Genomic DNA, 26,745 nt, shown 5'->3' with positions numbered 1-26,745 from the left:
ATCCACAAGTACTTCTTGCATTGTCAAACATGGGCCGGGAGAGAAGATGGCTCAGTAGTAAGAGTCCTGGCTGCTCTTCCAGACAACCAGAGTTCAATTCTACACAACCACCTGGCTAGTTTACAACCATCTATATAGGGTTCTGATGCCTTTTCCTGACATGTAAGCATACATGCAGCTAGAACAGGAATATACTTAAAGAACATACAGAAATAAATATTGAACATTGACAACCTCCTAATTTCTTCTCACTCACCCCTGGTGCAGGATGTCAAACTCTGGAGCCCAGAGCACCCTACACTATTGCTCACCAACAGAGGTCAAAGGACACACCTGAAACTCCACATGCTCTCTTCACTGAGCCATACAACTGCTGTCACCTCCCCAGCCTGAAACCTGTTTGCTCAGGTTTCAGTGTTAGCTAGAAGAGAGCATCAGGGCGGAGCTTGCAGCCCCATCATTTTGCCACTCCCACTGCCGCTTACTGTTCTGGAGTAAGTAACACTTGGTCACTTGCAACTTTACTCCAGGATGATTTGGCAGGAAAAGGCCCCTTCCCCTGCTTCATAACCGAGTGTCAGAAATAGTAAAATCGAACCTTGATCAGACTGGCTGTCTTGTTTCCATCTTTATCGCACCGCCTAGCCCCCCACTCCTTCTCTTGCAGATTCCAAGATGCCTTTGCAGACTAGAACCCACACATGTGAGCCGCTGGCCAGCCACAACAAACTGCTACTGATCAACATCACCATTTTAATTAATTGAGCCATTTTTTATTTGTTTGTGAAATTGAGTCTTTATTATTTTTTTTTTTTTTTATTTAAAGACTTCTTTGGCTAGGCCTATAGCTAAATGAGTATTATGTGGATTTGTGCTTGTGAAAGCCAGGGTCCACATAACCCAGAAAAGAGGGTCCTATCACCTGAAGACTGAGTACCTGTAAAGAACAACCTGATTATTTCCACTGAAATCAAACTTTGGTCCTCTGCAAAAGCAGCACATACTCTTAAGCTGTGAGCAATCTCTCTCAATATATGGCTTTCCAGTTTTGTTGAGTATAGCCTTTTGTAGAAGGATCTGATGGTGTTTTGGATTTCTTCGGGATCTGTTGTTATGTCTCCCTTTTCAGTTCTGATTTTGTTAATTTGGATTTTGTTCCTGTGCCCTCTAGTAAGTCTAGCTAAGGGTTTATCTATCTTGTTGATTTTCTCAAAGAACCAAATCCTTGTTTGGTTAATTCTTTGAATAGTTCTTCTTGTTTCCACTTGGTTGATTTCACCCCGGAGTTTGATTATTTCCTGCCATCTACTCCTCTTGGGTGAATTTTCTTCCTTCTTTTCTAGAGCTTTTAGATGTGTTGTCAAGCTGCTAGTATGTGCTCTCTCCCGTTTCTTGTGGAGGCACTCAGAGCTATGAGTTTCCCTCTTAGAAATGCTTTGTGTCCCAAAGGTTTGGGTACGTTGTGGCTTCATATTCATTAAACTCTAAAAAGTCTTTAATTTCTTTCTTTATTCCTTCCTTGACCAGGGTATCATTGAGAAGAGTGTTGTTCAGTTTCCACGTGAATGTTGGCTTTCTGTTATTTATTTTGTTATTGAAGATCAGCCTTAGTGCATGGTGATCTGATAGGATACATGGGACAATTTCAATATTTTTGAATCTGTTGAGGCCTGTTTTGTGACTTATTATGTGGTCAATTTTGGAGAAGGTACCATGAGGTGCTGAGAAGAAGGTATATCCTTTTGTTTTAGGATAAAGTGTTCTGTAGATATCTGTCAGAACCATTTGTTTCATAACTTCTGTTAGTTTCACTGTGTCCCTGTTTAGTTTCTGTTTCCATGATCTGTCCATTGGTGAAAGTGGTGTGTTGAAGTCTCCCACTATTATTGTGTGAGGTGCAACGTGTGCTTTGAGCTTTACTAAAGTTTCTTTAATGAATGTGGCTGCCCTTGTATTTGGAGCATTTAAAAAAATATATGGCTTTCTTGTTTAAGGAACTTGAATGCATGTTTATTATTAGCAAATCTCAGGTGAGTTCACTGGTCCGAAGGAACAAGGCCAGAGAACTGGACATTCAGACAGGGAGTCAGGTTGTGGGGAAAGACAGAAAAGAGCCTGAGAGAGGTTTGTTGTTTCTTTGTCTTCTTCTATCCCTTAAGCCAGCCTAAATGTCCATGTGTCCAACAATAGCTGATTCCTTTATCCACCTTTTGAATTGTGACAAGCCTTGCATCAATGTGTACATTTTGACTTATCTCCAGAGGGCATCTGTTGCCGAGGCCTTAAGTTTAGCTATGCTATTCAATGCAGAAAATAACAATGATATTTAAACAGAGAACTCATGTTCTAAGTGTTCCGTAAATACAGAGTAACGATAAATTGTTTTATTGATAGTTTACCATACAGAAAGGGTTAATGACTAGGCAAAGGAGATTTTTCTTTTGCTTTTAATAAAATTGAAGACTTAAAATACACGTCTTTTTGAAAGTAAATACTTTATGTAGCAAAGGTACCTGCATAATAGTGGGCACCTTTTTATACACTATGGTTACTTCATAGAGTTTGGGACTCCAAGGGAATTGAGCTCTAGAGACATGTGGCATAAAGACTGTATATAGAGGTTCTTGTTAGTAAGCTCATTAAGGCATGACCAAAAGTTCAGGAGTTCAAAGCTAGAATGGAAAGCCTGTTTTTCTTTGCTTTATGTTGTCTTCTTACCTTTAGGCATCTTTGAGGGGTCCAAGGTGCCTTGTGGTCTCAACATACTGGATATTAACCATCTGTGATCATTTTAATCCCTCTTCACAAGATTTGTGTCTATGTTGCTCACATTAATGTAAATGTTTTGTGCACATAACTGATCAGCCACCCAAAAGTGTTATACATGTAGCCCAGGCAAGAGACTAGGGAAAGATGTGTCAAGAAAACTTTTATTTTATACATGCCATATTCACCTGGAACTTTGCTTCCTTCATAAAACAACAGTGTCTTTCCAAACCTGGACCTATTCTATCATCCTGACACTGAACCTGGTAGTAAGGTTGGAAAAAGTCCAAGACCCCGGGGAGACATCATCCAGGTTGATAGGTACACAAAAAGCATCTATATATACTGTCGGGGCAGAAGCCACATATAAATGCCAAACTGTTATTCTGACTCCATCATGCCCCTGGTCCAACAGTCTATTGGAATAGTCCACATTTCAATCTAAGCATTCAGGGTCCCAGTCACTACCCATCTCTTTACTTCTAACCATATGGGAAGTGTCTGAAGTCACAGTCTCTGAGCACCTTGGATGAGAGATGTGTCCCAAGCATGTCATTTATTCATAGTCAGAAGTCCTGTATCCATGTTTACTGCAAACAGGAACAAAGCCTTGCCCCCTGGCCATAGACACAGGTCTTGCCACAATTTTGGCAGACATTTGTTGCAAAAGATATGCTCTTAGGCTCTCTTTTGGCCCTGAGGGTATCCATGAGCTCCTGACAAAGTTCCACAAATCTTTCTCTGGAGACATGACCCAATGCATCATAGCACTCCAGAGGGACAGGGTATTGTTCCACATTCATCTTGCTCCAGGTGGCTGTGTGCTGCAAAAGGTCCTTCAGGATGGCCATGGAGAAGTCATTGCTGTAGAAGTTGATCTGGTTGAGCTGAGAGCATTGACTGAGGGCAGGTAAGAGGACAATGAGCTGGGAGTCCTTCATGCTACACCACTGAAAATCCAGAGACTTAAGAGTACCTGCCAGTTTTCCTAGGAGACCTCTCAGAGGCATAAGATCGAGAGCAAATAATGTCACTCCTCTGATTTCCAGATTTTTTAACTTAAAAAGGTTGTGACAGCAGGAAAAGGAATCCAAGTCTGTCTGTGAAATTAGGCAGTGAGTGATGGAGAGGGTCTGCAAGGGCGTCCTCAGGCACCTAGGGATAGAGGAGACCAGAGGGTTAGTTCTGGCAAGTGGTGTTGTAAAGGTTTGGCTGGGATGTACACAGTGATAGAATGAACCAAGTGCCCCAAGGTCAGTTTAAGTAAATGATCAAGGACAACATCTGTGATGCTTCCTCTTGCAAACTGCTCAGTCATGACAATCTCGCAATTCACCCTTGGGCCTCACCCTCAAGCCGAAAACCAGTTCATCACTTAAGCTAAGAAGGCACACAGAAGCTGGGCTTGATGGCACATGCCTTTAATGCCAGCACTCAGGAGGAAGAGGCAGGAGGGTTTCTGAGTTCCAGGACAGCCAGGACTACACAGAGAAACCCTGTCTCCAAAAGACCAAAAAAAAAAAAAAAAAAAAAAAAAAAGCAAGCAAGCAAGCAAGCACACAGAAGATTGAGCTTCCAACCCAAGAAACCCCTGACAGGATTTTGATAAACTCATTGAATCTGCATTCTATCATTCCCTCTGCAGTCATGCTGGCTCTAAGTTTCAGTCCAAGTTATACTCCTTGTCCCATGCACTCAGTGCTACTTGGGCTCGCACAAAACATTTCATCCAAGGGAACTGGGCAGAGATAGAAGGCTGTTCCCACAGATCTGAGCATATAGTTCATGTTCACACTGAGCTGATGTGTACCCTGACACCTTACTACACACTCCCCTGCTGGTCCCTTTCCATTTGATTGAGTGGGCATGATTGACGAAGAATTACAACCCATGCTTACTAGAACTGACCTCCCCTTAGATCAAATCACTTCTGTACTCCATGAGTGCTTATTTCAGTTGACTGAATTAACTTGTAAAATTTCCCTTGCATATCTCAGTATACATGGAAACAAGACATAACTTTCAGAGTGTTATGAGTATCTAAATTTTGTTCCTAGTGAGTGGCAGGCATTATGTACCACTAATCCTTAAGAGAAGAGAGACAGATTTGCTTTGGTAGCTGACTTGCTTACCCTAGGATCTGATGCAGGTGGTCTCTGAGAAAATGGACACGTTTCATGAAGACATGTTGGAGACAGTTGAATTTGGAAAACTGAGAAATAATCTTTTTGATACACTTGACTTTTGAGGCCCCTGTTATATTCATAATAGGGGAGGTATTCTTGTGGAGTGGTGCCAGGAAGACTTTTTCAAGATTTTTCATCTGCCCAAAGTAGGGAGCAAAATGTGCCAGCCGCAACAGAGTCCAGTCGGTATACAGTTCTAATTCTGTAATGTGCTCTGGATGAAAAACATTCATGATTTCTCTGATAACTTTGTCTGGTGCATCCCAGATCTTCATCTTTGTACAGCAGAAATTTATGGACCCCTTTCTCTGCTTGGCCCAATTCAAGAAATATGCTTTTTCTTCATTGAGCTGAGAACTGATTGACAGATCAACTATGATCTTCAGACGCTGCCTCAGTGCATATCTGGGAAGGGCCTTCACTACTTGCTTTTCATCCAAGGTCTCTGCATCAGAGTCACTGTCATTTGCATCGCTCCCTATGTTCCAGAAGACATGGTGCACATTTCTCATGTCGAGAACCTGAAGTTTTGGCCTCCTGTGGGTGAAACTTATGAATGTCAGCAGTCTTCTTGATACATATGTCTAAACTCAGGTCTCCTCCCTGCTAAAGCTTTTTTTTTTTTTTGAGACAGGGTTTATCTGTTTAGCCCTGGCTGTCCTGGAACTCACTCTGTAGACAAGGCAGGCCTCAAACTCATAAATCCGACTGCCTCTGCCTCCCAAGTGCTGGGATTAAAGGCGTGTGCTACCATGCCCCACACTGCTACAGTCTTTGTTTTTAAGCACTTTGATATCCAAGGTGGACTCAGGCATGCTACAAAAGCTTTCCTGGGCTTCTGTACACTTGAATACTTTTCTTTCACTAAGGTATACATCATTTCTATTACTATTTCTACTACTATTATTATTACTATAATAATAATAATAATAATAGTAATTATTATTATTATTATTACTGTGAAGGCCAGGGATAGGCTCATTCTACTGTGAGGCTAAGTCTACTCTAGTCCATATTCAAGTCTAATCCATATCCAAATGTGCTCTCTACAAGTAAAGAGTAGATTTCAAGAACCTTGTATCTCTGCTTGTTTATGCAATCAGAAGCATCTAATAGACTTAGGACAAAGCCATTCTCCCTGGCAATGTCTACTGTGTACTCTTTACGCTCCCATATACAATACTTGGATATGCTTACCCGGGGGGAAATTTTCTTGTCAGTCTCCTGTCTACACCATCTAGCAGAGCTTGCAAGGTTTCCAGGTTATGCATATTTATCAATGACCCCACAGGGAGATATTGGAAAGGCCAGGCTGCCACCATTGTCTTTATGAGCGAGTTGTGTCTGCCAGCAAAGGCCTCTTGGAACAGCCATGGGATGTACACAGCTGGCACGTTCTCCAGAGGGGATATGGCCAAAGCCTCATCTCTCAGCTGTGTCTGCCTTGCTCGCTTCTGGAGTGTGGGTGGGGTCTGACCACTCATCCTCTCAGGTCTTCAGGAAGAAGGCTCCTGGGGAAGCATTTAGAAAAGAATACATATTCAAGACAACTTTATACTGCTTCCTCACCACCACATTAACCATTTAGTTTCTGAATTACTGCTCTAGAGTTACAGTGCTAGAGACATCAATTTATTTCTGTATCCTAAACTGGTGGTGTAAAGACAGACTCCCACACTGGCATCATGGGAGCCTCTCTAGTACTCTAATGGACACATAATTTTGGGGTCAAAATATTTTTATGTGTTTCCCTTTCTTTACAAAGGAAAGAATGAAAGGAAGCTGACCTGTCCAACACGTCCAGTTATTTGAGGATCTCGAGGGGACCTCCTCCTAATAACTTAATGGGAGGTAGAGAGAGACGAGGGCCTTGTACGAGTAAGGACACGGAAACCGTTCTGAAGTTGTATCAAGACCCCAATGTATTGAGAAAGATCCAAGGCTTAAATGCACAAGCAAAAGGGGAAGTACAGACACTTATCAGTGGGAGGGGTGGGCCAATACAGGCAAAAGGAGAAGTACTTATGGGAGGGGGGCAATAGAAATTCTTTCTTTTGGCAGCTACACGGGGAAGCAGGAAGCTTGGTGGTATCAGGGTGTGGTCAGGACATCAGTGATGACCTAGGGCTAGAACATCCCATGGTTCTCGGAATCCATGTGTCCCTGGCCCGCTCTTGACCCCTTTTTCTTCTCGGTGGGAGAGGCCCAATTCAGAGATCAAGAGTTGTCTTAATAGCTCCCAACAGGAAGCAAAATGGAAGAGATTCCCAGGACCCAGTACAGATGATCCTAGCTGAAATATGGAACATAGAGGAGATAGAACTTGAAGAGGACACCCCAGTCGATATGCATGGCTCCCTAATGAGGGAAGGGGCCACTCATCCATCTCAAAAATTTTAACCTAGAATTGTTCCTGACTAAAGGAAAAACAGGGAAAAGAGATAGTTCAGAGACTGAAGATTAGGCGCTTGAGAGACTGGGATCTTGGGATGTATAAAATCAGCAGACACCAAACCTAAACACTATTGCTGTTGTCAACATATGACTGTCCTCTGAGAGGCTGTGCCACCACCTGTCTAAGGACAACTGCAGATACTCACAGGCAACCTTTGCATTGAGCATGTGGACCCCAATGGAAGAGATAGGGAAGGATTTAAGGAGATATAGGGGATTACAACCTCATAGGAAGAAAAACAACATCAACTAAGTGGACCTCTCAGATTTCCCAGGGACTAAGTCTCCAAACAAGGAGCATACATGAGTGGGTCTATGGTTCCTGATAACATATGTAGCAAATGGCTTATTTCAGAGAGGAGGCTCCTTGTCCTTTGGAGGCCTATTGTCATAGTGAAGGGAGAGGCAGGAGTGTGTGGGTAGGTGGGGGTGTAATGTTTTAGAGGTAAAGGGAAAGTATCATGGGAGGGGGTTTGTGAGGTGAAGCCTGGAAGAGAGATAACATTTTAAATGTAAATATGTAAAATTATCAAAAGGGTGGGGTGATGAGAAGGAAGAATGTGATGAGGAACAAATGGCAGACCAGGAAGGGAATAATGACTGGACTGTAAAACTAAGTTGAAGAGAAATTGAATTTAGTAGTAAAAAAGAAAAAAAAAGGACAAACAACAAAGAAACAAACCAGCAATCAAACAACAACAACAACAACAAAAACAAACAAGGAAAGAAACAATAATACAACCAAAAAGTTCCTGTGTTGTATAACAATATTGAATTTCCAGTAAGGAGGATAACATCTGTGGGTTCCTACCAAGACTGTCAGGCTCACCTTGGTTCCAAAAGCAGACGTTATCCAAAAACCACAGCTATGTGAAAATGATCTAAAGCAAAGACTAAGGTAAGACATTTGAGTAACTTACGAATGTAATTCCAGCTACCAGGATGATCAGAGTTAAAGATGATCAAAGTTACATGAGCTAGGGACTCACAAAAAAAAAAAAAAATCATCATTTCAGTGAAAGGAAATATGAAAGACCACATTAGTCAGAATGATCTGATTTCAGCTAACCCAGAGCAACACGCCCAACATCTTAGAAAATTCTTGTGTCAAAAAATATATCAAGCACAGTAATGAAATATACAAGTTATCTTAGAGATATAGTGGAGATGAGGCTAAAACGTCATCGGGAATGAAACCCAAGGTCTTCAATGTGTTTTACTAAAGAGACAGAAAATGAAATTTCCTGTACTACCCCGGAATCTAAAGGGTTTCAAATCAAACTGCTTGACCCTAGGGAAACCAATTACATACCAGTTCTGAGTACTGCAGATAGGTCTCTGAGTCCTAGACAACCCTGGTAGTTACCCAATCTCCAGATCTGAATATTTTCTGTCTCCACTGAAGCCTCTCTGAATAACCCTTCCTATTGCAGCCATGTAATTCAACCTCAAACTAGAATTAGATTGGATGGTTAAACTCTGCCCTTTTAATTCTATATGTAACATCCAGCCATTTCATTGATTGCACCAGAGCTCTCAATGAGAATACCTCCATAGCATACCATACCACTCAAACATTTCACTTGTTACTTAATAAAACATCACTGAATTTGTAGATTTTCTCCTTCATTTGCCTTATGATTACATAGTTTTGAGGTTGCTACAGGATTGGGTCTTGCTGTGAAGCCAGGGTTGTTTCTAAACTCTAAGTTCTAGCAATCCTCCTGCCTCAGCATAGTTCTTGCTGCTAGGATTAATGTTGAGAAACACCACACCTGGGCCAATTTTATTCATGTGCACAAAGTCAGTCTGATTTGCCTCAGATCAGGGTTTAATCTATTGATGATCATAGACAGAAAATAATTCATCGATATTATTGTAACTGGATCTGGGACAAAGAGTTTTTAATAGACAGGAGTATGTTCTGGAGCTCAAGGCCTGAATTGGATGTTTTTTCAATAAACTGCAGTAGCACCTACATAAATGTTAGAGGAAGGAGCATTGTCTGATTCCATTAACATTGTCCAAGTGTGCTGGGTGTGCACTCAGTGTGTAAGGAGCTACCCAGCATACAGCCATTCCTCTCTCCAGCACTGTATGCAGCAGACATAATGGCTATGCCTGGAAACTCAACAGTTCAAGAGTTGAACTGTTGAAGCCGGGGAATCAATTCAAAGCTGTCCTCAGCCTTATGGTAAATAGAAGGACAGCTTGAGCTTACATTTGAGTCTACTTCTAAATAGACCTAAAGGCAAACAGAAATTGGAGGGTCTGAGGGAGATGTTGCCTTTGGCTGACAGAAAACAGATAATGTGTCAGGTTTGATATGACCAGAATGATTTGCCCAAGATGAAATCAGGAGTGGGACATGTGCCAAAGAGTTTGCTCCACAATAATGAGCACCTATTAATACTCTATTCTGAACACCTACATGGTGGCTTGAAATGATCTGTAACTCCAGTTTCCGGAAACCTGAAAACTCCATCTGACCTTCTTGGACACCAGGCGTTCATTTGCTGAACATTCATACATGCAGGAAAAACACCAAAACATGGAGAACAAAACGTTTTTTGTTTTGTTTTGTTTTGTTTTGTTTTGTTTCAAGACAGGGTTTCTCTGTGTAGGTCTGGCTGTCCTGGAACTCACTGTGTATACCAGACTGGCCTCGAACTCAGAAATCTGCCTGCCTTTGCCTTTCAAGTGTTGGGTTGGGAATAAAGGTGTGTGCCACCACTGCCAGGCTAAATCTTTAAGAGAATTAAATTTGTAAAAGGAATGGTGGCAAACACCTTTAATCCCTGTACTCTGTAGGTAAAGGTAAACTGGGCACAGTGAGTTCAAGGCTAGTTTTATCTAAGCAGATAATTCTTAACCAGTGAAGCCTAAGGACTAAGGGTCTGTTTTACAATTAAGGCAGAGCAGAGTGGGGTAGCACCTGACTTTAATCCCAGCACCCTGGAGGCAAGGGGAGGAGCTGGATCTTTAGACCCCAGACTGATCTACAGATTAAAGTGTGGGACAGGGAGGGCTCCAAAATAGAGAAACACTCTCTCAAAACCCAAACCAAACCAAATAAAAACAAAATCTAGTTAGGTGAGAGATGCTACAATAGGCCTTTAATCTCAGAATTAAGGAGGCAGATGTAGGTGGACCTTGGAGTTTCAGCTAGTCTGGTCTACAATTTGAGTTCTGGGTCAGCCATGTCTGTTAAACAGAAACTCTGTCTGAAAAAAACTAAAAACAAAAAATGGAACAAAAAAGTGTTTTCTAAGAAAAAACTTTAAGGGAGCTTACTTAGTAGGCTGTGAGTTCCTCAGTGATCAATGGCACTTGTTACCAAGCCTGAATTCAGCAATGGGACACAAAGGTTTAAGGAGAGAAACCACTTCAGGGTCTAGTGGTTTCTAGACCACCAACACATTTTTGGGATCCAGCAAAAATATGAAGACATTGATGAAATATAAGTCCTAGGTAACTGTTACATATTGTAGTATGACAAAACAAAGAAATGGAGGATAAAGAACCAATGAAAAACCACAAGGAATACATATAGATACAGGACAGGATCTCACACACACAAGAATCCAATAAAAATACAAAATTGGTAGCCCTAATATATGAGCAAAGGTCCCAAAGGGGATAAAAACTCTGTAGAAGTCCAACAGCGTAAATTAACCGGGACCTTTGGGGCTCTCAGAAACTGAAACCCCAACCAAAGAGAACATGGGCTGGGCATAGGCCTCCCCACACAGATGTAGGAGATTTTTAGCTTGGTCTTCACGTCGGTCCCCTAACAACTGGACTGAAGGCCACTTCAGAAGCCATTGCCTGTTTGTGGGGTGTGTTCTTCTAGCTGAGCTGCTTTGCCTGGCCTCAGTGGGAGAGGATATGCCCTGCCTTAAAAATACTAAAAGTACCAGGGTGTGGGGATACCCAGGGAACTTCCACCTACTCAGAGAACATGGTAAGAAGGTACCTAGAAGTAGTGAACTAGGGTCTGACCTGGAAAAGAACAGTTAGTGGGGGATTTAAGGTAAATTAAAAAAAAAAGAATTAAATTAAAAAGCAAATCCAAAAAAACCCAAAAGAGGCCTGTTAAAACATTATGAGACCTAGGACCTCCAAAGAGGCCTCTGAGTTCACTTTGTGTTGGCCAGTAGACCTGCCCATATGAATGAGACTTGTACCCTCAAGGAGAGTCCATTTGAGAAAACTAATTTTTCATTTGTAAATGGTTTTCAGTAATTTCTGGGTTGGGATAGGAGCTTGTGTCAGTCTACTTTTTTCTCAACACTGATACCCCATGTGGAATAGACCCACACAAGCCCTGAGAATTCTACTTTAGTCTACTTTAGTCTCTCTCTGTGTGTGTTAGTTCTCCTGTGTTTGTTTAAGAAGCTCTGGCTTCCTTGATGTCCACCATTTCCTCTGACTCTATTCCTCTTTCTTTGTTCTCTTCTACAGGATTCCCTGAGCCTTTCCCCTTTAGGTCTGAATCATCCAAGGTCTCTGTGTGAGTGTGTGTGTGTGTGTGTGTGTCTGCATGTTGTCATAGTGCTTATTAAGTCTAGGAAAGGGAAGAGGATTCCAGAAACACTGAAGCTAAAGGTAGTTCCAAGCCACAATCACACTTGTTGGGCATTGAATTTATGTGTTCTGCAAATATCAGGTATTCTGAAAATCTCCTAATCCTAGAGATTTTATCTCTGCCCAGGAAACCCTGATCATCTCTCCATGTCCACTGATCCTTCCTTTCTCAAACCTGCTCCGACTTTTTAGAATCATTGATGTTATGCCTCTCCCTGACACACTTTTTAACTTGTTTTGAAAATATTTTAATATAGAACAGGTTTGCCTCACACTATCTATTACAGCAAAGATACCATTGGATTTCTGAGCCTCTATTCAGACTCACGTGTTCTGGGAACACAGGCATGCCCCATTTGTCTAGATCATGCAGTGATTTATAACCTTAATTGTGAATGCCAAGCAAGGACTGTACTACTGGAGTCACACCACAGAATTCCCTCCAAGGTGGATGAAGCCATCCTCCTGGCTCTGCTTTCTGAGTACTACCATAGTATACGATTGGCAAAGCATAAAGCTCACCTCTTTATTCCAGAACTGATAAATAACTGTAAAATGTGATCAAGCTAGCTCTGTCAGGCAACAGGGTCTCAAGGTTGGGAATGATGATTGAAAAGACAATGACCATTAGACAACATTATTCCATGACTCCAGCCAGTGCTACGTCCTAAGCAGATTCACTTTTCTCTAGTCTGCTTTTATACCAGTCTAAATACATGCAAAGGATAAAGTCAGTTTTAGGTCAAAGAACAAACAAGGCAATAAACAATGTACCGAGTAAGGGGTCCCCAATGGAGATGTTAGTAAAAGGACTGGAGGAGCTGAAAGGGTTTGCAGCCCCATAGGAAGAGCAACACAACCCAAGAGCTCCCAGAGACTGAAACACCAACCAAAGTGTACACACATAGGGACCCATTGCTCTAGCTGCATGTATGTCAGTGGATGGCCTTGTTGGGCATCAATGGGAGGAGAGGCCCTCAGTCCTGTGAAGGCTTGATGCTCCAGTGTAGGGGATGCCAGGTTGGAGAGTCAGTAGTGGGTGGGTATGGGATCACGTTTATAGAAACAAGGAGAAAGGGGTTTGGATGAGGGTTTCCAGAGGACAAAATGGGGAAGGGGAGAACATTGAAATGCAAATAAATAAAATAACCAATAAAAAGTCTATTGACAAAAACAAACAAACAAACAAAGTCCCCTGATCACTATTTCTCTGGGTTTATCAAGATGAACAAGGTAAAACAATTGCCACACATTCCTCTGCCGAGTTTTCCTTGAGCTTTGCACTAGCCCAAGATAAATATTCTTATATGAGCCTACTGCACTGTCCTAGCCCAATGTCAAATTCTTGCCCAATTCCTACAAGTAGGCCCCAAAGGTTCTGCACAAGGGTATTTGTCATGCCCTCTTACAATGGTATTTTATGGTTTTGTGCATGTATTTTCAAGGACATATTATGGCTCCCAGGTGAATTTCCCTCTGGCCCATGCTGGTCACAAATGAGGAAAACATAACCAGGTGTCTTGGCTCACATAGTAATCCTTCCAGCCGGAAGACCAAGGCAAGAAGATCCCTGGGAATTGAAATTCTAAATTATCCCTAGGTAAAGAACAACCATGTTGTCTCAGAATATTATTTGAACCAAGAAAATCAAGAGCAAAAAGGAGAATAAAGAAATCGTTCAAACAATAAATAACCAAGCAAGCAAACAATAAAGTTCAATATGAAATATGCAACAGAGGGGAGACAGAACCTTAAGAGACCACCTCCAGTGGCTAGGAATGGCTTCTAGTTGAGGGAAAGTACCACACACCCATCTAAAAAAAAATTTTTTTTTGAGACAGGGTTGCTCTGTGTAACCCTGGCTGTTCTGGAACCCACTTTGTATACCAGGCTGGCCTTGAACTCAGAAATCTGATTGTCTCTACATCCCAAGACCTGAGATTAAAGGTTTGTACCACCACCGCCCAGCTACCGATCTCAAAAATTTTAACCTAGAATTGTTCCTGTCTAAAGGAAGAACAGGGACAAAAACTGGAGCAGAGACTGAAGAAAGAGCCACCCAGGAACAGGCATCCTTAGATCCATCCCATCAGCAGACATCAAAAACCTATAGTATTGTTGATGACAAGATGTGCTTATATAAAGGAGCCTGGTGTGGCTGTCCTCTGAGAGGTTCTAATAGCACCTAAGACAATTGCAGACATTCACAGACAACCATTGGACTGAGACCAAGGACCACAATCCTCTACAACAAATGTATTCCTAGAAGTATCACCTTCTCTGATCTGAAGTAGTATTACATGCCCATAGTATAACGAAAACTGTGTGGTATTGGCAGTAAAACAGATAAATTGATCAATGGAATTTAACTGAAGACCCAGAAATAAACCCACATAGCTATCAAGCATGGACGCTAGACTTTTAACAGAGAATGCTAAAGAGACATTGTAAAAAAGAAATCATCCCTATCCAATTGTGCCTGTCTAACTGGGCATCTGCATGTATAAGAAAGCAAACTGCTCTGTATTTATTATCCTCCAATACTCTCAAGTCTAACTGATCAAAACCTCAACATAAAAATGGATACACAGCATGTAACACAAGAGGAAGTGGATGTACTTGTCAAGGTTTTCTAGAGTTAGAGAACTTACTGGTAGTCACTGTATAGTAAGGGAACTGATGATGACTCACAGTCTGTAGTCCAACTCCCCAACAATGGTCAGCAGCAGATGTGAATGGAAGTCCAAGGATCTAGCAGTTGCTGAGTCCCACACACACAGAGAAGAGAGAGTCTTTCTTCTTCCACTTTTGTGTAAGTCTCCAGTAGAAGGTGTGGCCCAGATTAAAGGTGTGTACCACCACACCTAAATCTGGAACTTACTTTGCCCCAGATGACCTTGAATTTATAGATCTCCTTGCTTTAGTCTCCTGAGATTCATAGCCACAATGCCTCGAGATCTCCATGCCAAGATCCAGGGCAGAATCTTGTATCTCTCAGTCTCAAGATCAGGATCACAGGTGAGCCTTCCAATTCTGGATTGCAGTTCATTCCAGATATAGTCAAGTTGAAAACCAGAAATATCCACTACAGTGGGGGATTAGCCTTGAACACACTGACACAGGAGATAAATTTCTGAACAGAAACCCATAGCTCAGGCAATAAGATCAGCAATGAATAATGGCACTTGATGAAACTGAAAAGCTTCTATTTGTCAAAGGAGTTCATCAGCAGGCCAAAATTGCAGCCTAAAGATTGGAAGAACATCCTCACCAACCCACATCTGACAGAGGGGTGATATCACTATAAATGGTGATAACCCTATAAATACACAAAGCATTAGATATCCACAAACTAAATACCTCAATTTAAAAATGGGGTACTATAGAATTATACAGAATATTTCAACAGAGGATTCTCTACATGCTGAGAAGCACCTAAATAAATGTTCAACATTCCAAATCATCTGACAGATGCAAATCCCAATGACTGTGAGATTCCATTATGCATATATCATTATGGCTAGGATCAAAACCACCACTGACAGTTCATGTTGGGGAGTTTATGGAAAGAGGGGAACACTTTCCCATTGCTGGTGAGAGTACAAACTTGGACAACCACTTGTGAAATAAATCTGACACTTTATCAGAAATGTGAGAAACTGCCTACCTTCTAGACCAGTTTTACCACTCCTAGACATATAACCAAAGAGGACCCACAATACCAAAAAGACACTTGCTCAACTCTGTTCATAGCAACTCTCCCTCAACTGAAGACACCAGGCCTTATGATGCTCATATGAACTCAGAGAGGCTGAAGCAGCATGCATATGGCTTGCACAAGCTTGTACCACATCTCGTGACAGCCTTGAGAGAAGAAGTAGATACACGTTCCCATTCCCAACACAGAAGCTATCTCCAATCCATGAAGACTTGCAGATGAAACTCTGCTCCAGTCAATTGGAGTCTCCACGTGGAAGCAAATCCCACTATTAAGGAGAGGCTGAATGTCCAGCAGTTGGTGCCAAAACAAAGAAACTCAAAGGCATTTTAAAGCTTTTGTCTGAGAAGAATGTATCAGGCCCCTTTGTTTATTTATTTTGTTTGGCTTTTAAATTACAGTTCCTTTGTTTTTATAGTCAGGCTGCAAATTTCCTGTTTTTACTGGATTCCTCTGTCTTTGATTGTGCTCTTTATCTGTAAGGGATAGTTTTAGTTGTTGTGTTTGTTTGATTGTTTGTTTGTTTGTTTGTTTGTTTCTTCTTTTTGGGTCTCTCTCTCTCTTTTTTTCTGTTGGTTTATTTTGTCCTGTTTCAACTAGTGTGTTTTTCTTTTGTCTTTGGTTTCTGTTTTGTTTATTTGCTTATTTTTTGTTTGTTTTTTTTTTTTGTTTTGTTTTTTTCAAGAAATGGTCTCATTGTAAGTCAGACTGTTCTGTACTCGCATAGTAGACCAGGCTGGAGGTTTTCCTGCCTCCTCCCAAGTGCTGGGATTACACTTGTGTTCTACTGCACTGGCTTTGTCTCAGGATTCTGTAAGTGACTGTTTCTTTTCTTAGGAGAGGCACAAAGGGTGTGGATTGAGATGGAAGAGAAGTTAGAGAAGATGTCAGAGGAGTTGGGGGAGGAGAAGCCTTAATAATAACACACTGTATAAAAAATACTTTGAGTAAAGGAAAAGCAAAGAAAGGGGTCTGGAGCTATCTCTGAGCACTTAGCAGCACTGGCTGCTCTGACACACAGCTCTGGTTTATTTCCCAACATTCACATGGCAACTTGTGTGTGCTGTATCCCTAGTGCTCTTAACTCCTGAACCATTTCTTCAGCCCGTACTAGGGAAACCTCAAGAAGGGACAACTTTGGACATTGTGTACACATGATGCCACTCGAGCTAGCCAAGCTAAAGGATCATACTACACATGGAGGTAGAGACAGGATCTTCTTTAGTTTGAGTGTAGCCTGGGTTATAGATGGAAACAGTTTCACAGAGACAACCATAAAGAATGGGTGCTGGGGTTCAATACAGGAACGGTTTTCAATATTTAGACTTGATAAGAGAGAGAGTACAATTCTAGAAGCTTGGAAGTAGGGAGCTGTAGTTCCCTGGATTATGAGAGAACCAGGAACATGGAGAAGGCCTTTGTCTCCTTAAAGTGAGCTTTAGTCTTAAGAACAGGTTGTTTTCTTTTTTTCTTAGATATTTTCTTTATATACATTTCAAACGCTATCCCTAAAGTTCCCTACAGCCTCCCTCCACCCTGCTCCCCTCCCCACCCACTCCCACTTCTTGGCCCTGGCATTCCCCTGTACTGGGCATATAAAGTTTGCAATACCAGCCGGGCATGATGGTGAAGCCTTTAATCCCAGCACTTGGGAGGCAGAGGCAGGCAGATTTCTGAGTTATAGGCCAGCCTGGTCTACAGAGTGAGTTCCAGGACAGCCGGGGCTACACAGAGAAACCCTGTCTCAAAAAATCAAAAAAAGAAAAAAAAAAAAAAAACAGTTCGCAATACCAAGGGTCCTCTGTCCCCAGTGATGACCGACTAGACCATCTTCTGCTACATATGCAGCTAGAGATATGAGCTCTGGGGGGTACTGGTTAGTTCATATTGTTGTTCCACCTATAGGGTTGCAGACCCCTTCACCTCCTTGGGTGCTTTCTCTAGCTTCTCCACTGGGGGCCCTGTGTTCCATCTTATAGATGACTGTGAGCATCCATTTCTGTATTTGCCAGGCACTGGCAGAGACTCACACGAGGCAGCTCTATCAGGGTCCCTTCAGCAAAATCTTTCTGGCATATGCAATAGTGTCTGGGTTTGGTGGCTGATAATGGGATGGATCCCCCGGTGGGGTAGTCTCTGGATAGTCCATCCTTTCATCTTTGCTCCAAACTTTGTCTTTGTAACTCCTTTTATGAGTATTTTATTCCCTATATTAAGGAGGAATAAAGTATCCACCCATTAGTCTTCCCTCTTCTTGATTTTCTTGTGTTTTGCAAATTGTATCTTGGTTGTTCTATGTTTCTAGGCTAATATCCACTTATCAGTGAGTGCATATCTAATGACTTCTTTTGTGATTGGGTTATATCACTAAGGATGATAATCTCCAGATACATACATTTGTCCAAGAATTTCATAAATCCATTGTTTTTAAAAGCTGAGTAGTACTCCATTATGTAAATGTACCACAATTTCTGTATCCATTCCTCTGTTGAGGGACATCTGGGTTCTTTCTAGCTTCTGGCGATTATAAATAAAGCTGTTCTGAACATAGTGGAACATGTGTTCTTATTACCAGTTGGAACTTCTGGGTATATCCCCAGGAGAGGTATTGCTGGATCTTCCGGTAGAATGTCCAATTTTTCAAGGAACCTCCAGACTGACTTCCAGAGTGGTTGTACAAGATTGCAGTTCCACCAGCAGTGGAGGCATGTTCATCTTTTTTTTTTTTTTTTTTTTTGGTATTTTTGAGACAGGGTTTTTCTGTGTAGTCCTGGCTGTCCTGGAACTCACTCTGTAGAACAGGCTGGCCTTGAACTCAGAAATCTGCCTGCCTCTGCCTCCTGAGTACTGGGATTAAAGGTATGTGCCACCATGCCTGGCTTTTGTTGTTGTTTTGTTTTTGTTTTTGTTTTTTTCTCTTTCTCTCTCTCTGTCTCTCTCTCCCTCTCTCTCCTTTCTTTATTTCTTTTTTTTTTAATTTTTTGAGACAGGGTTTCTTTGTATAGCCCTGGCTATCCTGGAACTCACTTTGTAGACCAGGCTGGCCTCAAACTCAGAAATCCACCTGCCTCTGCCTCCCGAGTGCTGGGATTAAAGGCGTGTGCCACCACCACGCCTGGCTCTGATTTTGTTTTTCAAGACAGGGATATTCTGTGTAACCCTGGCTGTCCTGGAACTCACTCTGTAGAACAGGCTGGCCTTGAACTCAGAAATCTGCCTGCCTCTGCCTCCTGAGTACTGGGATTAAAGGTATGTGCCACCATGCCTGGCTTTTGTTGTTGTTTTTTTTTTGTTTTTGTTTTTTTTTTCTCTCTCTCTCTCTCTGTCTCTCTCTCCCTCTCTCTCCTTTCTTTATTTCTTTTTTTTTTTTTAATTTTTTTAATGTTTTTTTTTTTTTTTTTTGCTTGTTTGTTTGTTTGTTTGGTTTTTGGTTTTTCGAGACAGGGTTTCTCTGTATGGTCTTGGCTGTCCTGGAACTCACTTTGTAGACCAGGCTGGCCTCGAACTCAGAAATCCGCCTGTCTCTGCCTCCCAAGTGCTGGGATTAAAGGCGTGCGCCACCACGCCCGGTTATTTCTTTTTTTTTTTAATTTTTTGAGACAGGGTTTCTCTGTATAGCCCTGGCTATCCTGGAACTCACTTTGTAGACCAGGCTGGCCTCAAACTCAGAAATCCACCTGCCTCTGCCTCCCCAGTGCTGGGATTAAAGGCGTGTGCCACCACCACGCCTGGCTCTGATTTTGTTTTTCAAGACAGGGATATTCTGTGTAACCCTGGCTGTCCTGGAACTCACTTTGTAGAACAGGCTGATCTCTTACTCAGAAATCTTCCTGCCTCTGCCTCCTGAGAGCTGGAATTAAAGGCATGTGCCACCATGCCTGGCTAGTGTTTCTCTTTCTCCACATCCTCGCCAGCGTCTGCTGTCACCTGAATTTTTGATTTTAGCCATTCTGACTGGTGTGAGGTGAAATCTCAAGGTTGTTTTGATTTGCATGTCCCTGATGATTAAGGATGTTGAACATTTTTTCAGGGGCTTCTCGGTCATTCTGTATTCCTCAGTTGAGAATTCTTTGCTTAGCTCTGAACCCCATTTTTAAATGTGGTTATTTGATTTTCTGGAGTCCAGCTTCTTGAGCTCTTTGTATATATTGAATATTTGTCCCCTATCAGATTTAGGATTGGTAAAAATTCTTTCCCAATCTTTTGGTGGCCTATTTTTTTCTTATTGACAATGTCTTTTGCCTTACAGAAGCTTTGCAATATTATGAGGTTCCTTTTGTCAATTCTTGATCTTACAGCACAAGCCATTGCTGTTCTGTTTAGGAATTTTTCCTCTGTGCCCATATCTTCGAGGCTTTTCCCCACTTTCTCCTCTATTAATTTTAGTGTCTCTGGTCTTATGTAGAGGCCTTTGATCCACTTAGACTTGAGCTTTGTACAAGGAGATAAGAATGGATCAATTCACATTCTTCTACAAGATACCACCAGTTGTGCCAGCACCATTTGTTGAAAATGCTGTCTTTTTTTTCTACCGGATGGTTTTATTTCCCTTGTCAAAGATCAAGTGACCATAGGTGTGTGGATTCATATCTGGTTCTTCAATTCTATTCCATTGCTCTACCTATCTGTCACTGTACCAGTACCATGAAATTTTTTATCACAATTGCTCTGTAGTACAGCTTTAGTTAAGGCATGGTATGGTGATTCCACCAGAGGTTCTTTTATCATTGAGAAGAGATTTTCCTATCCTAGTTTTTTTGTTATTCCAGATGAATTTGCAGATTGCCCTGTCTAATTCGTTGAAGAATTGAGTTGAAAGTGGATGGAGATTGAATTGAATCTGTAGATAGCTTTTGGCAAGATTGTCATTTTTATTGTATTCATGCTGCCAGTCCATGAGCATGGGAGATCTTTCCATCTTCTGAGATCTTCCTCATTTTGTTTCTTCAGAGACTTGAAGTTCTTATCATACAGATCTTTCACTTCCTTAGTTAGAGTCACACCAAGGTATTTTATATTACTTGTGACTATTGTGAAGGGTGCTTTTCCCTAATTTCTTTCTCATCCTATTTATCCTTTGTGTAGAAATAGGCCATTGATTTGTTTGAGTTAATTTTATATCCAGCCTTCGCACTGAGGCTGCTTATCAGGTTTAGGAATTCTCTGGTGGAATCTTTAGGATCATATATATATATATACATACTATCATATCATCTGCAAATAGTGGTATTTTTACTTCTTCCTTTCCAATTGGTATCCCCTTGACCTACTTTTGTTGTCTAATTGCTCTGGGGAGGACTTTGAGTACTATACTGAATAGGTAGGGAGAAAGTGGGCAGCTTTGTCTAATCTCAGAGATTCAATCTTCTGGAATCCATAGCCACTGTGGCTCAAGATCTTCAAACCAAGATCCAGATAAGCATCTCCAAGCCTCCAGATAAGAGTCACTGGTGAGCCTTCCAATTCCGGATTGTAGTTCATTCCAAATATTGTCAAGTTGACAACCAGGAATAGCCACTACAATCCACCCCTTGTCAATTTGACACAAATAATATCTCATGTTCACATGAAACAATAACAAGGTTGTAAATACGCCTAACATGATATAACTATCCCTCGTACAATCGCAAACGCATTAGTAAATTTACAATGGGCATTCATATTACTTTATAATCCTCGTTTCTGCAACTGGTTACGTGGCCTTAATTGGTATTTATAACTACCTTCCTCTACTACCCATTCTGTATTTCCTTCTCCTTCAGCCAGCACCTCAGCAGGTCTTGGCTCTTTTCCTGGAGGATTGACCCATACCTTCATTCCTGATGGGTCTGCATCCTTTGTCATCCTGCTTGGATTAGGCTGTTGTAGTTTCCCATTGACTTTAATCACAGGACATGGTAGTACTAAGAGACGCCCTAAGGGATCTCCTACACTCCAGACATAATCTTGCTTACCACCATTGTGAAGAGGTAATCCAATTTCCCCATGGTAATCTGGATCTATCACCCCTCCTAACACTGTTATTCCTTTTTTAGCCTGTTGGTTTAAGGGCATTAGAAGCCTAAAATGACCAGGGGGAAGTTTGAGCTTCCAGTTCAATGGAATGTTTGTTGTAGCTCCTGGTAGGAGCACTCCCCTCTCTGGAGCCAAAACTTCTAAGCCAGCAGAACCTAGAGTTATGGGGACAGGAAGCAAAAATTTTCCTAGAGGGTCACTAGGAGTGATAGTAAGTGGAACTATTCCTTTTTCCACCCCTTGATTCCTGGACCCATGAATCCTGGCTATGGGTGAAACTGTACCATATATCGAGCGCTGATTCAAAGCATATACTGCCTTCTGAAGAACTCTACCCCAGCCTTCCAAGCTGTTACCACCTAATTGGCGCTGTAACTGCGTCTTCAAAAGGCCATTCCATCTTTCTATCAGACCAGCTGCTTCAGGATGGTGGGGAACGTGGTAAGACCAGTGAATTCCATGATCGTGGGCCCACTGTCATACTTCTCTGGCTGTGAAATGAGTTCCTTGGTCAGAAGCAATACTGTGTGGAATACCATGACGATAGATAAGGCATTCTGTCAGTCCGTGAATGGTGGTTTTAGCAGAGGCATTACGTGCAGGAAAGGCAAATCCATAACCAGAATAAGTATCTACTCCAGTAAGAACAAAACGCTGTCCTTTCCACGAAGGAAGTGGTCCAATGTAGTCAACCTGCCACCAGGTTGCTGGCTGGTCACCTCAAGGAATGGTGCCATATCTGGGGCTCAGTGTTGGTTTCTGCTGTTGGCAGATCTGGCAATCAGCAGCAGCTGTAGCCAGGTCAGCCTTGGTGAGTGGAAGCCCATGTTGCTGAGCCCAAGCATAACCTCCATCTCGACCACCATGGCCACTTTGTTCATGTGCCCATTGAGCAATGACAGGGATGGCTGGGGAGAGAGGCTGATTGTCCACAGAACGGGTCATCTTATCCACTTGATTATTGAACTCCTCCTCAGCTGAAGTCACCTTTTGGTGAGCATTTACATGGGACACAAATATCTTCACATCCTTTGCCCATTTGGAGAGATCTATCCACATACTTCTTCCCCAGATGTCTTTCTCACCAATTTTCCAATTGTGATCTTTCCAAGTCCCTGACCATCCAGCCAATCCATTGGCTACAGCCCATGAGTCAGTGTATAATCGTACATCTGGCCATTTCTTCTTGCAAACAAACTGTAATACCATGTGTACTGCCCGAAGTTCTGCCCACTGTGAAGATTTCCCTTCACCTGTGTCTTTCAAGGTTGTCCCAGAAAGGGGTTGTAATGCTGCAGCTGTCCACTTCTGGGTGGTGCCTGCATAACGTGCAGAGCCATCAGTAAACCAGGCTCTAGTCTTCTCCTCTTCGGTCAGTTGATCATAGGGAACACCCCATGAGGCTATAGGTGCATGCTTGGCAGCAGATGGCATTGTAACAGGAGTAGAAACCATAGGCATTTGAGCAACTTCTTCATGTAACTTGCTTGTGCCTTCAGGACCTGCTCTGGCCCGATCACGTATATACCACTTCCATTTGATAATAGACTGCTGCTGTGCACATCCCACTTTATGACTTGCAGGGTCTGATAGTACCCAGCTCATGATGGGTAGTTCAGGTCGCATAGTGACTTGGTGTCCTATTGTCAGACGTTCAGTTTCCACTAAGGCCCAATAGCAGGCCAAGAGCTGTTTTTCAAAGGGAGAATAGTTGTCTGCAGATGATGGTAGAGCTTTGCTCCAAAATCCCAAAGGCCTTTTCTGTGATTCACCTACAGGGGCCTGCCAGAGGCTCCAAACAGCATCTCTATCAGTCACAGACACCTCAAGTACCATCGGGTCTGCTGGGTCATATGGTCCAAGTGGTAGAGCAGCCTGCACAGCAGCCTGGACCTGTTGAAGGGCCTTCTCCTGTTCCAGGCCCCACACAAAGCTAGCAGCTTTCTGAGTCACTTGGTAAATAGGCCTAAGTAACACACCCAAGTGAGGGATGTGTTGTCTCCAGAATCCAAATAGGCCCACTAAACGTTGTGCTTCTTTCTTGGTTGTAGGAGGGGCCAGGTGCAATAACTTATCTTTCACCTTAGAAGGAATATCTCTGCATGCCCCACACCACTGGACTCCTAAGAATTTCACTGAGGTAGATGGTCCTTGAATTTTGGTTGGATTTATTTCCCATCCTCTGATACGCATATGTGTTACCAATGAGTCCAAAGTGGTTGCTACTTCCTGCTCACTTGGTCCAATCAGCATAATGTCATCAATATAGTGCACCAATGTGATATTTTGTGGAAGATCCAAACGATCAAGATCCCTTCTAACTAAATTATGACACAGGGCAGGAGAGTTAATATATCCTTGAGGCAAAACTGTGAAGGTATACTGTTGGCCTTGCCAACTGAAAGCAAATTGCTTCTGGTGGTCCTTATGGACAGGTACTGAGAAGAAGGCATTTGCCAGATCAATAGCCGCATACCAGGTGCCAGGAGATGTGTTAATTTGCTCAAGTAAGGAAACTACATCTGGTACAGCAGCTGCAATTGGAGTTACTACCTGATTTAGTTTTCGGTAATCAACTGTCATTCTCCATGATCCATCTGTTTTCTGCACTGGCCAGATAGGAGAGTTAAATGGAGATGTGGTGGGAACCACCACCCCTGCATCTTTCAAGTCCTTGATAGTGGCAGTAATTTCTGCAATTCCTCCAGGAATACGATACTGTTTTTGATTCACTATTTTCTTTGGCAGAGGCAACTCTAAAGGCTTCCATTTGGCCTTTCCAACCATAATAGCCCTCACTCTACAGTTCAGGGAACCAATATGAGAATTCTGCCAATTTCTGAGTATATCTATCCCAATTATACATTCTGGAACTGGGGAAATCACCACAGGATGTGTCCGGGGACCTACTGGACCTACTGTGAGTCGGACATCAGTCAAAACTCCATTAATCACCTGCCCTCCATAAGCCCCTACTTTAACTGGAGGGCCACAATGTTTCTTGGGATCCCCTGGGATCAGTGTCAACTCAGAACCAGTATCCAGCAGACCCCGAAAAGTCTGATTATTTCCTTTTCCCCAGTGTACAGTTACCCTTGTAAAAGGCCGTAGGTCCCTCTGGGGAAGAACTGGAGAAAGGGTAACAGCAAAACCTTTGAGTGTCTTATCAAGATCCTTCCTCAGCGGAACCTGGCCACCCCTTCATTCAAGGGGTTCTGGATCTGCAAACTGTCTCAAGTCTGGAAATTGATTCACTGGCCGAGATTGCTGTTTACCACGATCTAATGTAGCCTTTCTTTCATTTGGCTGTTTACCACGATCTAATGTAGCCTTTCTTTCATTTGTTTGAGAATTTTTCTGCTTATACAGATCAAACAAATACGCAGTAGGCTTCCTATGTATTTCATTCCTGGAAACACCATGATTGGTTAGCCAGTACCAAAGGTCCAACCGAGTCATGCCATTATAAATTTCACCTCTCCTGTGCTGACCATTACTGGGTATGTTATTATAAACCTTCTTTTGTCTACGCTGTCCATTATAATAACTAGAATCACCTTGTCTCCGGCGATTCAATGCTGCCACCTGGCCCTTGTTACCTCGGAATCCAACTAAACCCAGTGAATTTAATTCATCTAATTGAGCAGAAGCATCTCCAATGCTAAGATCTGGCACAAGGAAAAGGGAAAGAACAAAACCCTTCAAATGTGCTGGTGCCCCTCTCACCAATTTGCGTCTTATAGAGCTAGTGAAAGGCATATCTTCTGGACCTTCCCATTGTGGACAATTATGCTTTACACAATATATCCACTCTAGCATTGCAATTTCCCTAAGTCTTAAAATCCCTTCATCAACATTAAGCCACGGAATATCAGGCATCTCCAAGTCATTTCCAGTAGGCCATCTTTTGATAAACACCTCAGCCAACCATTCAAACAAACTTTTGACACCTTTTTTAACCATGCGAGCTTCCGTATTAAACCTAGAATCTCTACTCAGAGGACCCATGTCAATAAACTCAGCCTGCTCTAGTTTTATGTTCCTTCCACCCTTATCCCACACCCTTAAAATCCATTCCCACACATATTCACCAGGTTTCTGCTTGAATGAATTAGCAAACTCATTAAGCTCCTTAGTAGTGTAGCGAATTTCCTCATGGACTACACTTTCTACCTCCCCTCTAGGAGCCTGTTTTGCTTTGAGTCTGATTACAGGTCTAGAAGAAACTATTGGTGGGCCTTGAGAAACATCAGTAGTGAAAGTCATTGCTGGTTTATCAGACTCTGCAAAATTAATTTCCTCATGTGGGGAAGGCATTATTTCAAGGGGTGGGGCTGAGGGTACTACTTCCTCAGGTGGGGCAAACCCTTGAGAATCTGAAGATTCAAAATTCTCAGCTTCAACATGGTCTTCCCACACATCCCCGTCCCATGTTGTAGGATCCCATTCTTTGCCAATTAGAGCCCTTACTTTAACTGTCGACACACTCTGAGGCTGAGACTTGAATTTTCGCTGTAGTTCAGCCAGCCTTACAATGAGAGTTTCTGTTTGATTTTCTGCAACTTGAGCTCTATTGCTACAAGAGAGAAGATTCTCCTCAAGGACACACTTAGCAACTTTTAGATCGTTTACTTGTGTCTGGAGCCTTTCGATTTTATCACACAACTCCTTCCTTTTATTCATCATTCTTTCCACAGATACTAATAGCAGCCAGCCAGTAAAATCATTTTCCGATTTTTTCCCCATCTTGTAGAAAGCTTTGTGCACTGAATCACCTAATTCATTAAGAAAATCAAGGTCATTAGCTTCTTTAAGTTCGGAATATAGTTTCAACCATGGGTCTTCAAAATTCTCTGAGCTCCCAGGAGGGAGAGAATCTGGAGAGGTTTCAATAGTTGAAAGTGCTGGTGGATCAACAAGCCAATTCCAGTATTTTAAAAGATTCATCCTTGTACTTCTGTTACTCTAGAACCACTCCTGGTACCAACTTCTGTATTAGTCAGGGTTCTCTAGAGTCAC

The 26,745-nt window shown here is 42.2% G+C and overlaps 1 protein-coding gene across 1 annotated transcript; it reads right to left on the bottom strand.

The window, feature by feature from the left end:
- Window positions 1–2,057: 2,057 nt before the first annotated feature.
- On the bottom strand, window positions 2,058–14,776 carry Gm16513 (predicted gene, Gm16513). The gene is made up of 4 exons (NM_001200055.1): window positions 14,645–14,776; window positions 6,150–6,463; window positions 4,899–5,489; window positions 2,058–3,921 (listed from the first exon to the last, which is right to left on the bottom strand). The coding sequence occupies exons 2-4, from the start codon at window positions 6,434–6,436 to the stop codon at window positions 3,354–3,356; spliced, it is 1,446 nt and encodes a 481-aa protein (NP_001186984.1). The 5' UTR covers window positions 6,437–6,463; window positions 14,645–14,776; the 3' UTR covers window positions 2,058–3,353.
- Between the last annotated feature and the right edge of the window lie 11,969 nt (window positions 14,777–26,745).

The sequence above is a fragment of the Mus musculus genome, chromosome 5, assembly GCF_000001635.26.
Source record: "Mus musculus strain C57BL/6J chromosome 5, GRCm38.p6 C57BL/6J".
NCBI lineage: Eukaryota > Metazoa > Chordata > Mammalia > Rodentia > Muridae > Mus > Mus musculus.
This window is presented reverse-complemented; position numbering and strand designations above follow the sequence as displayed.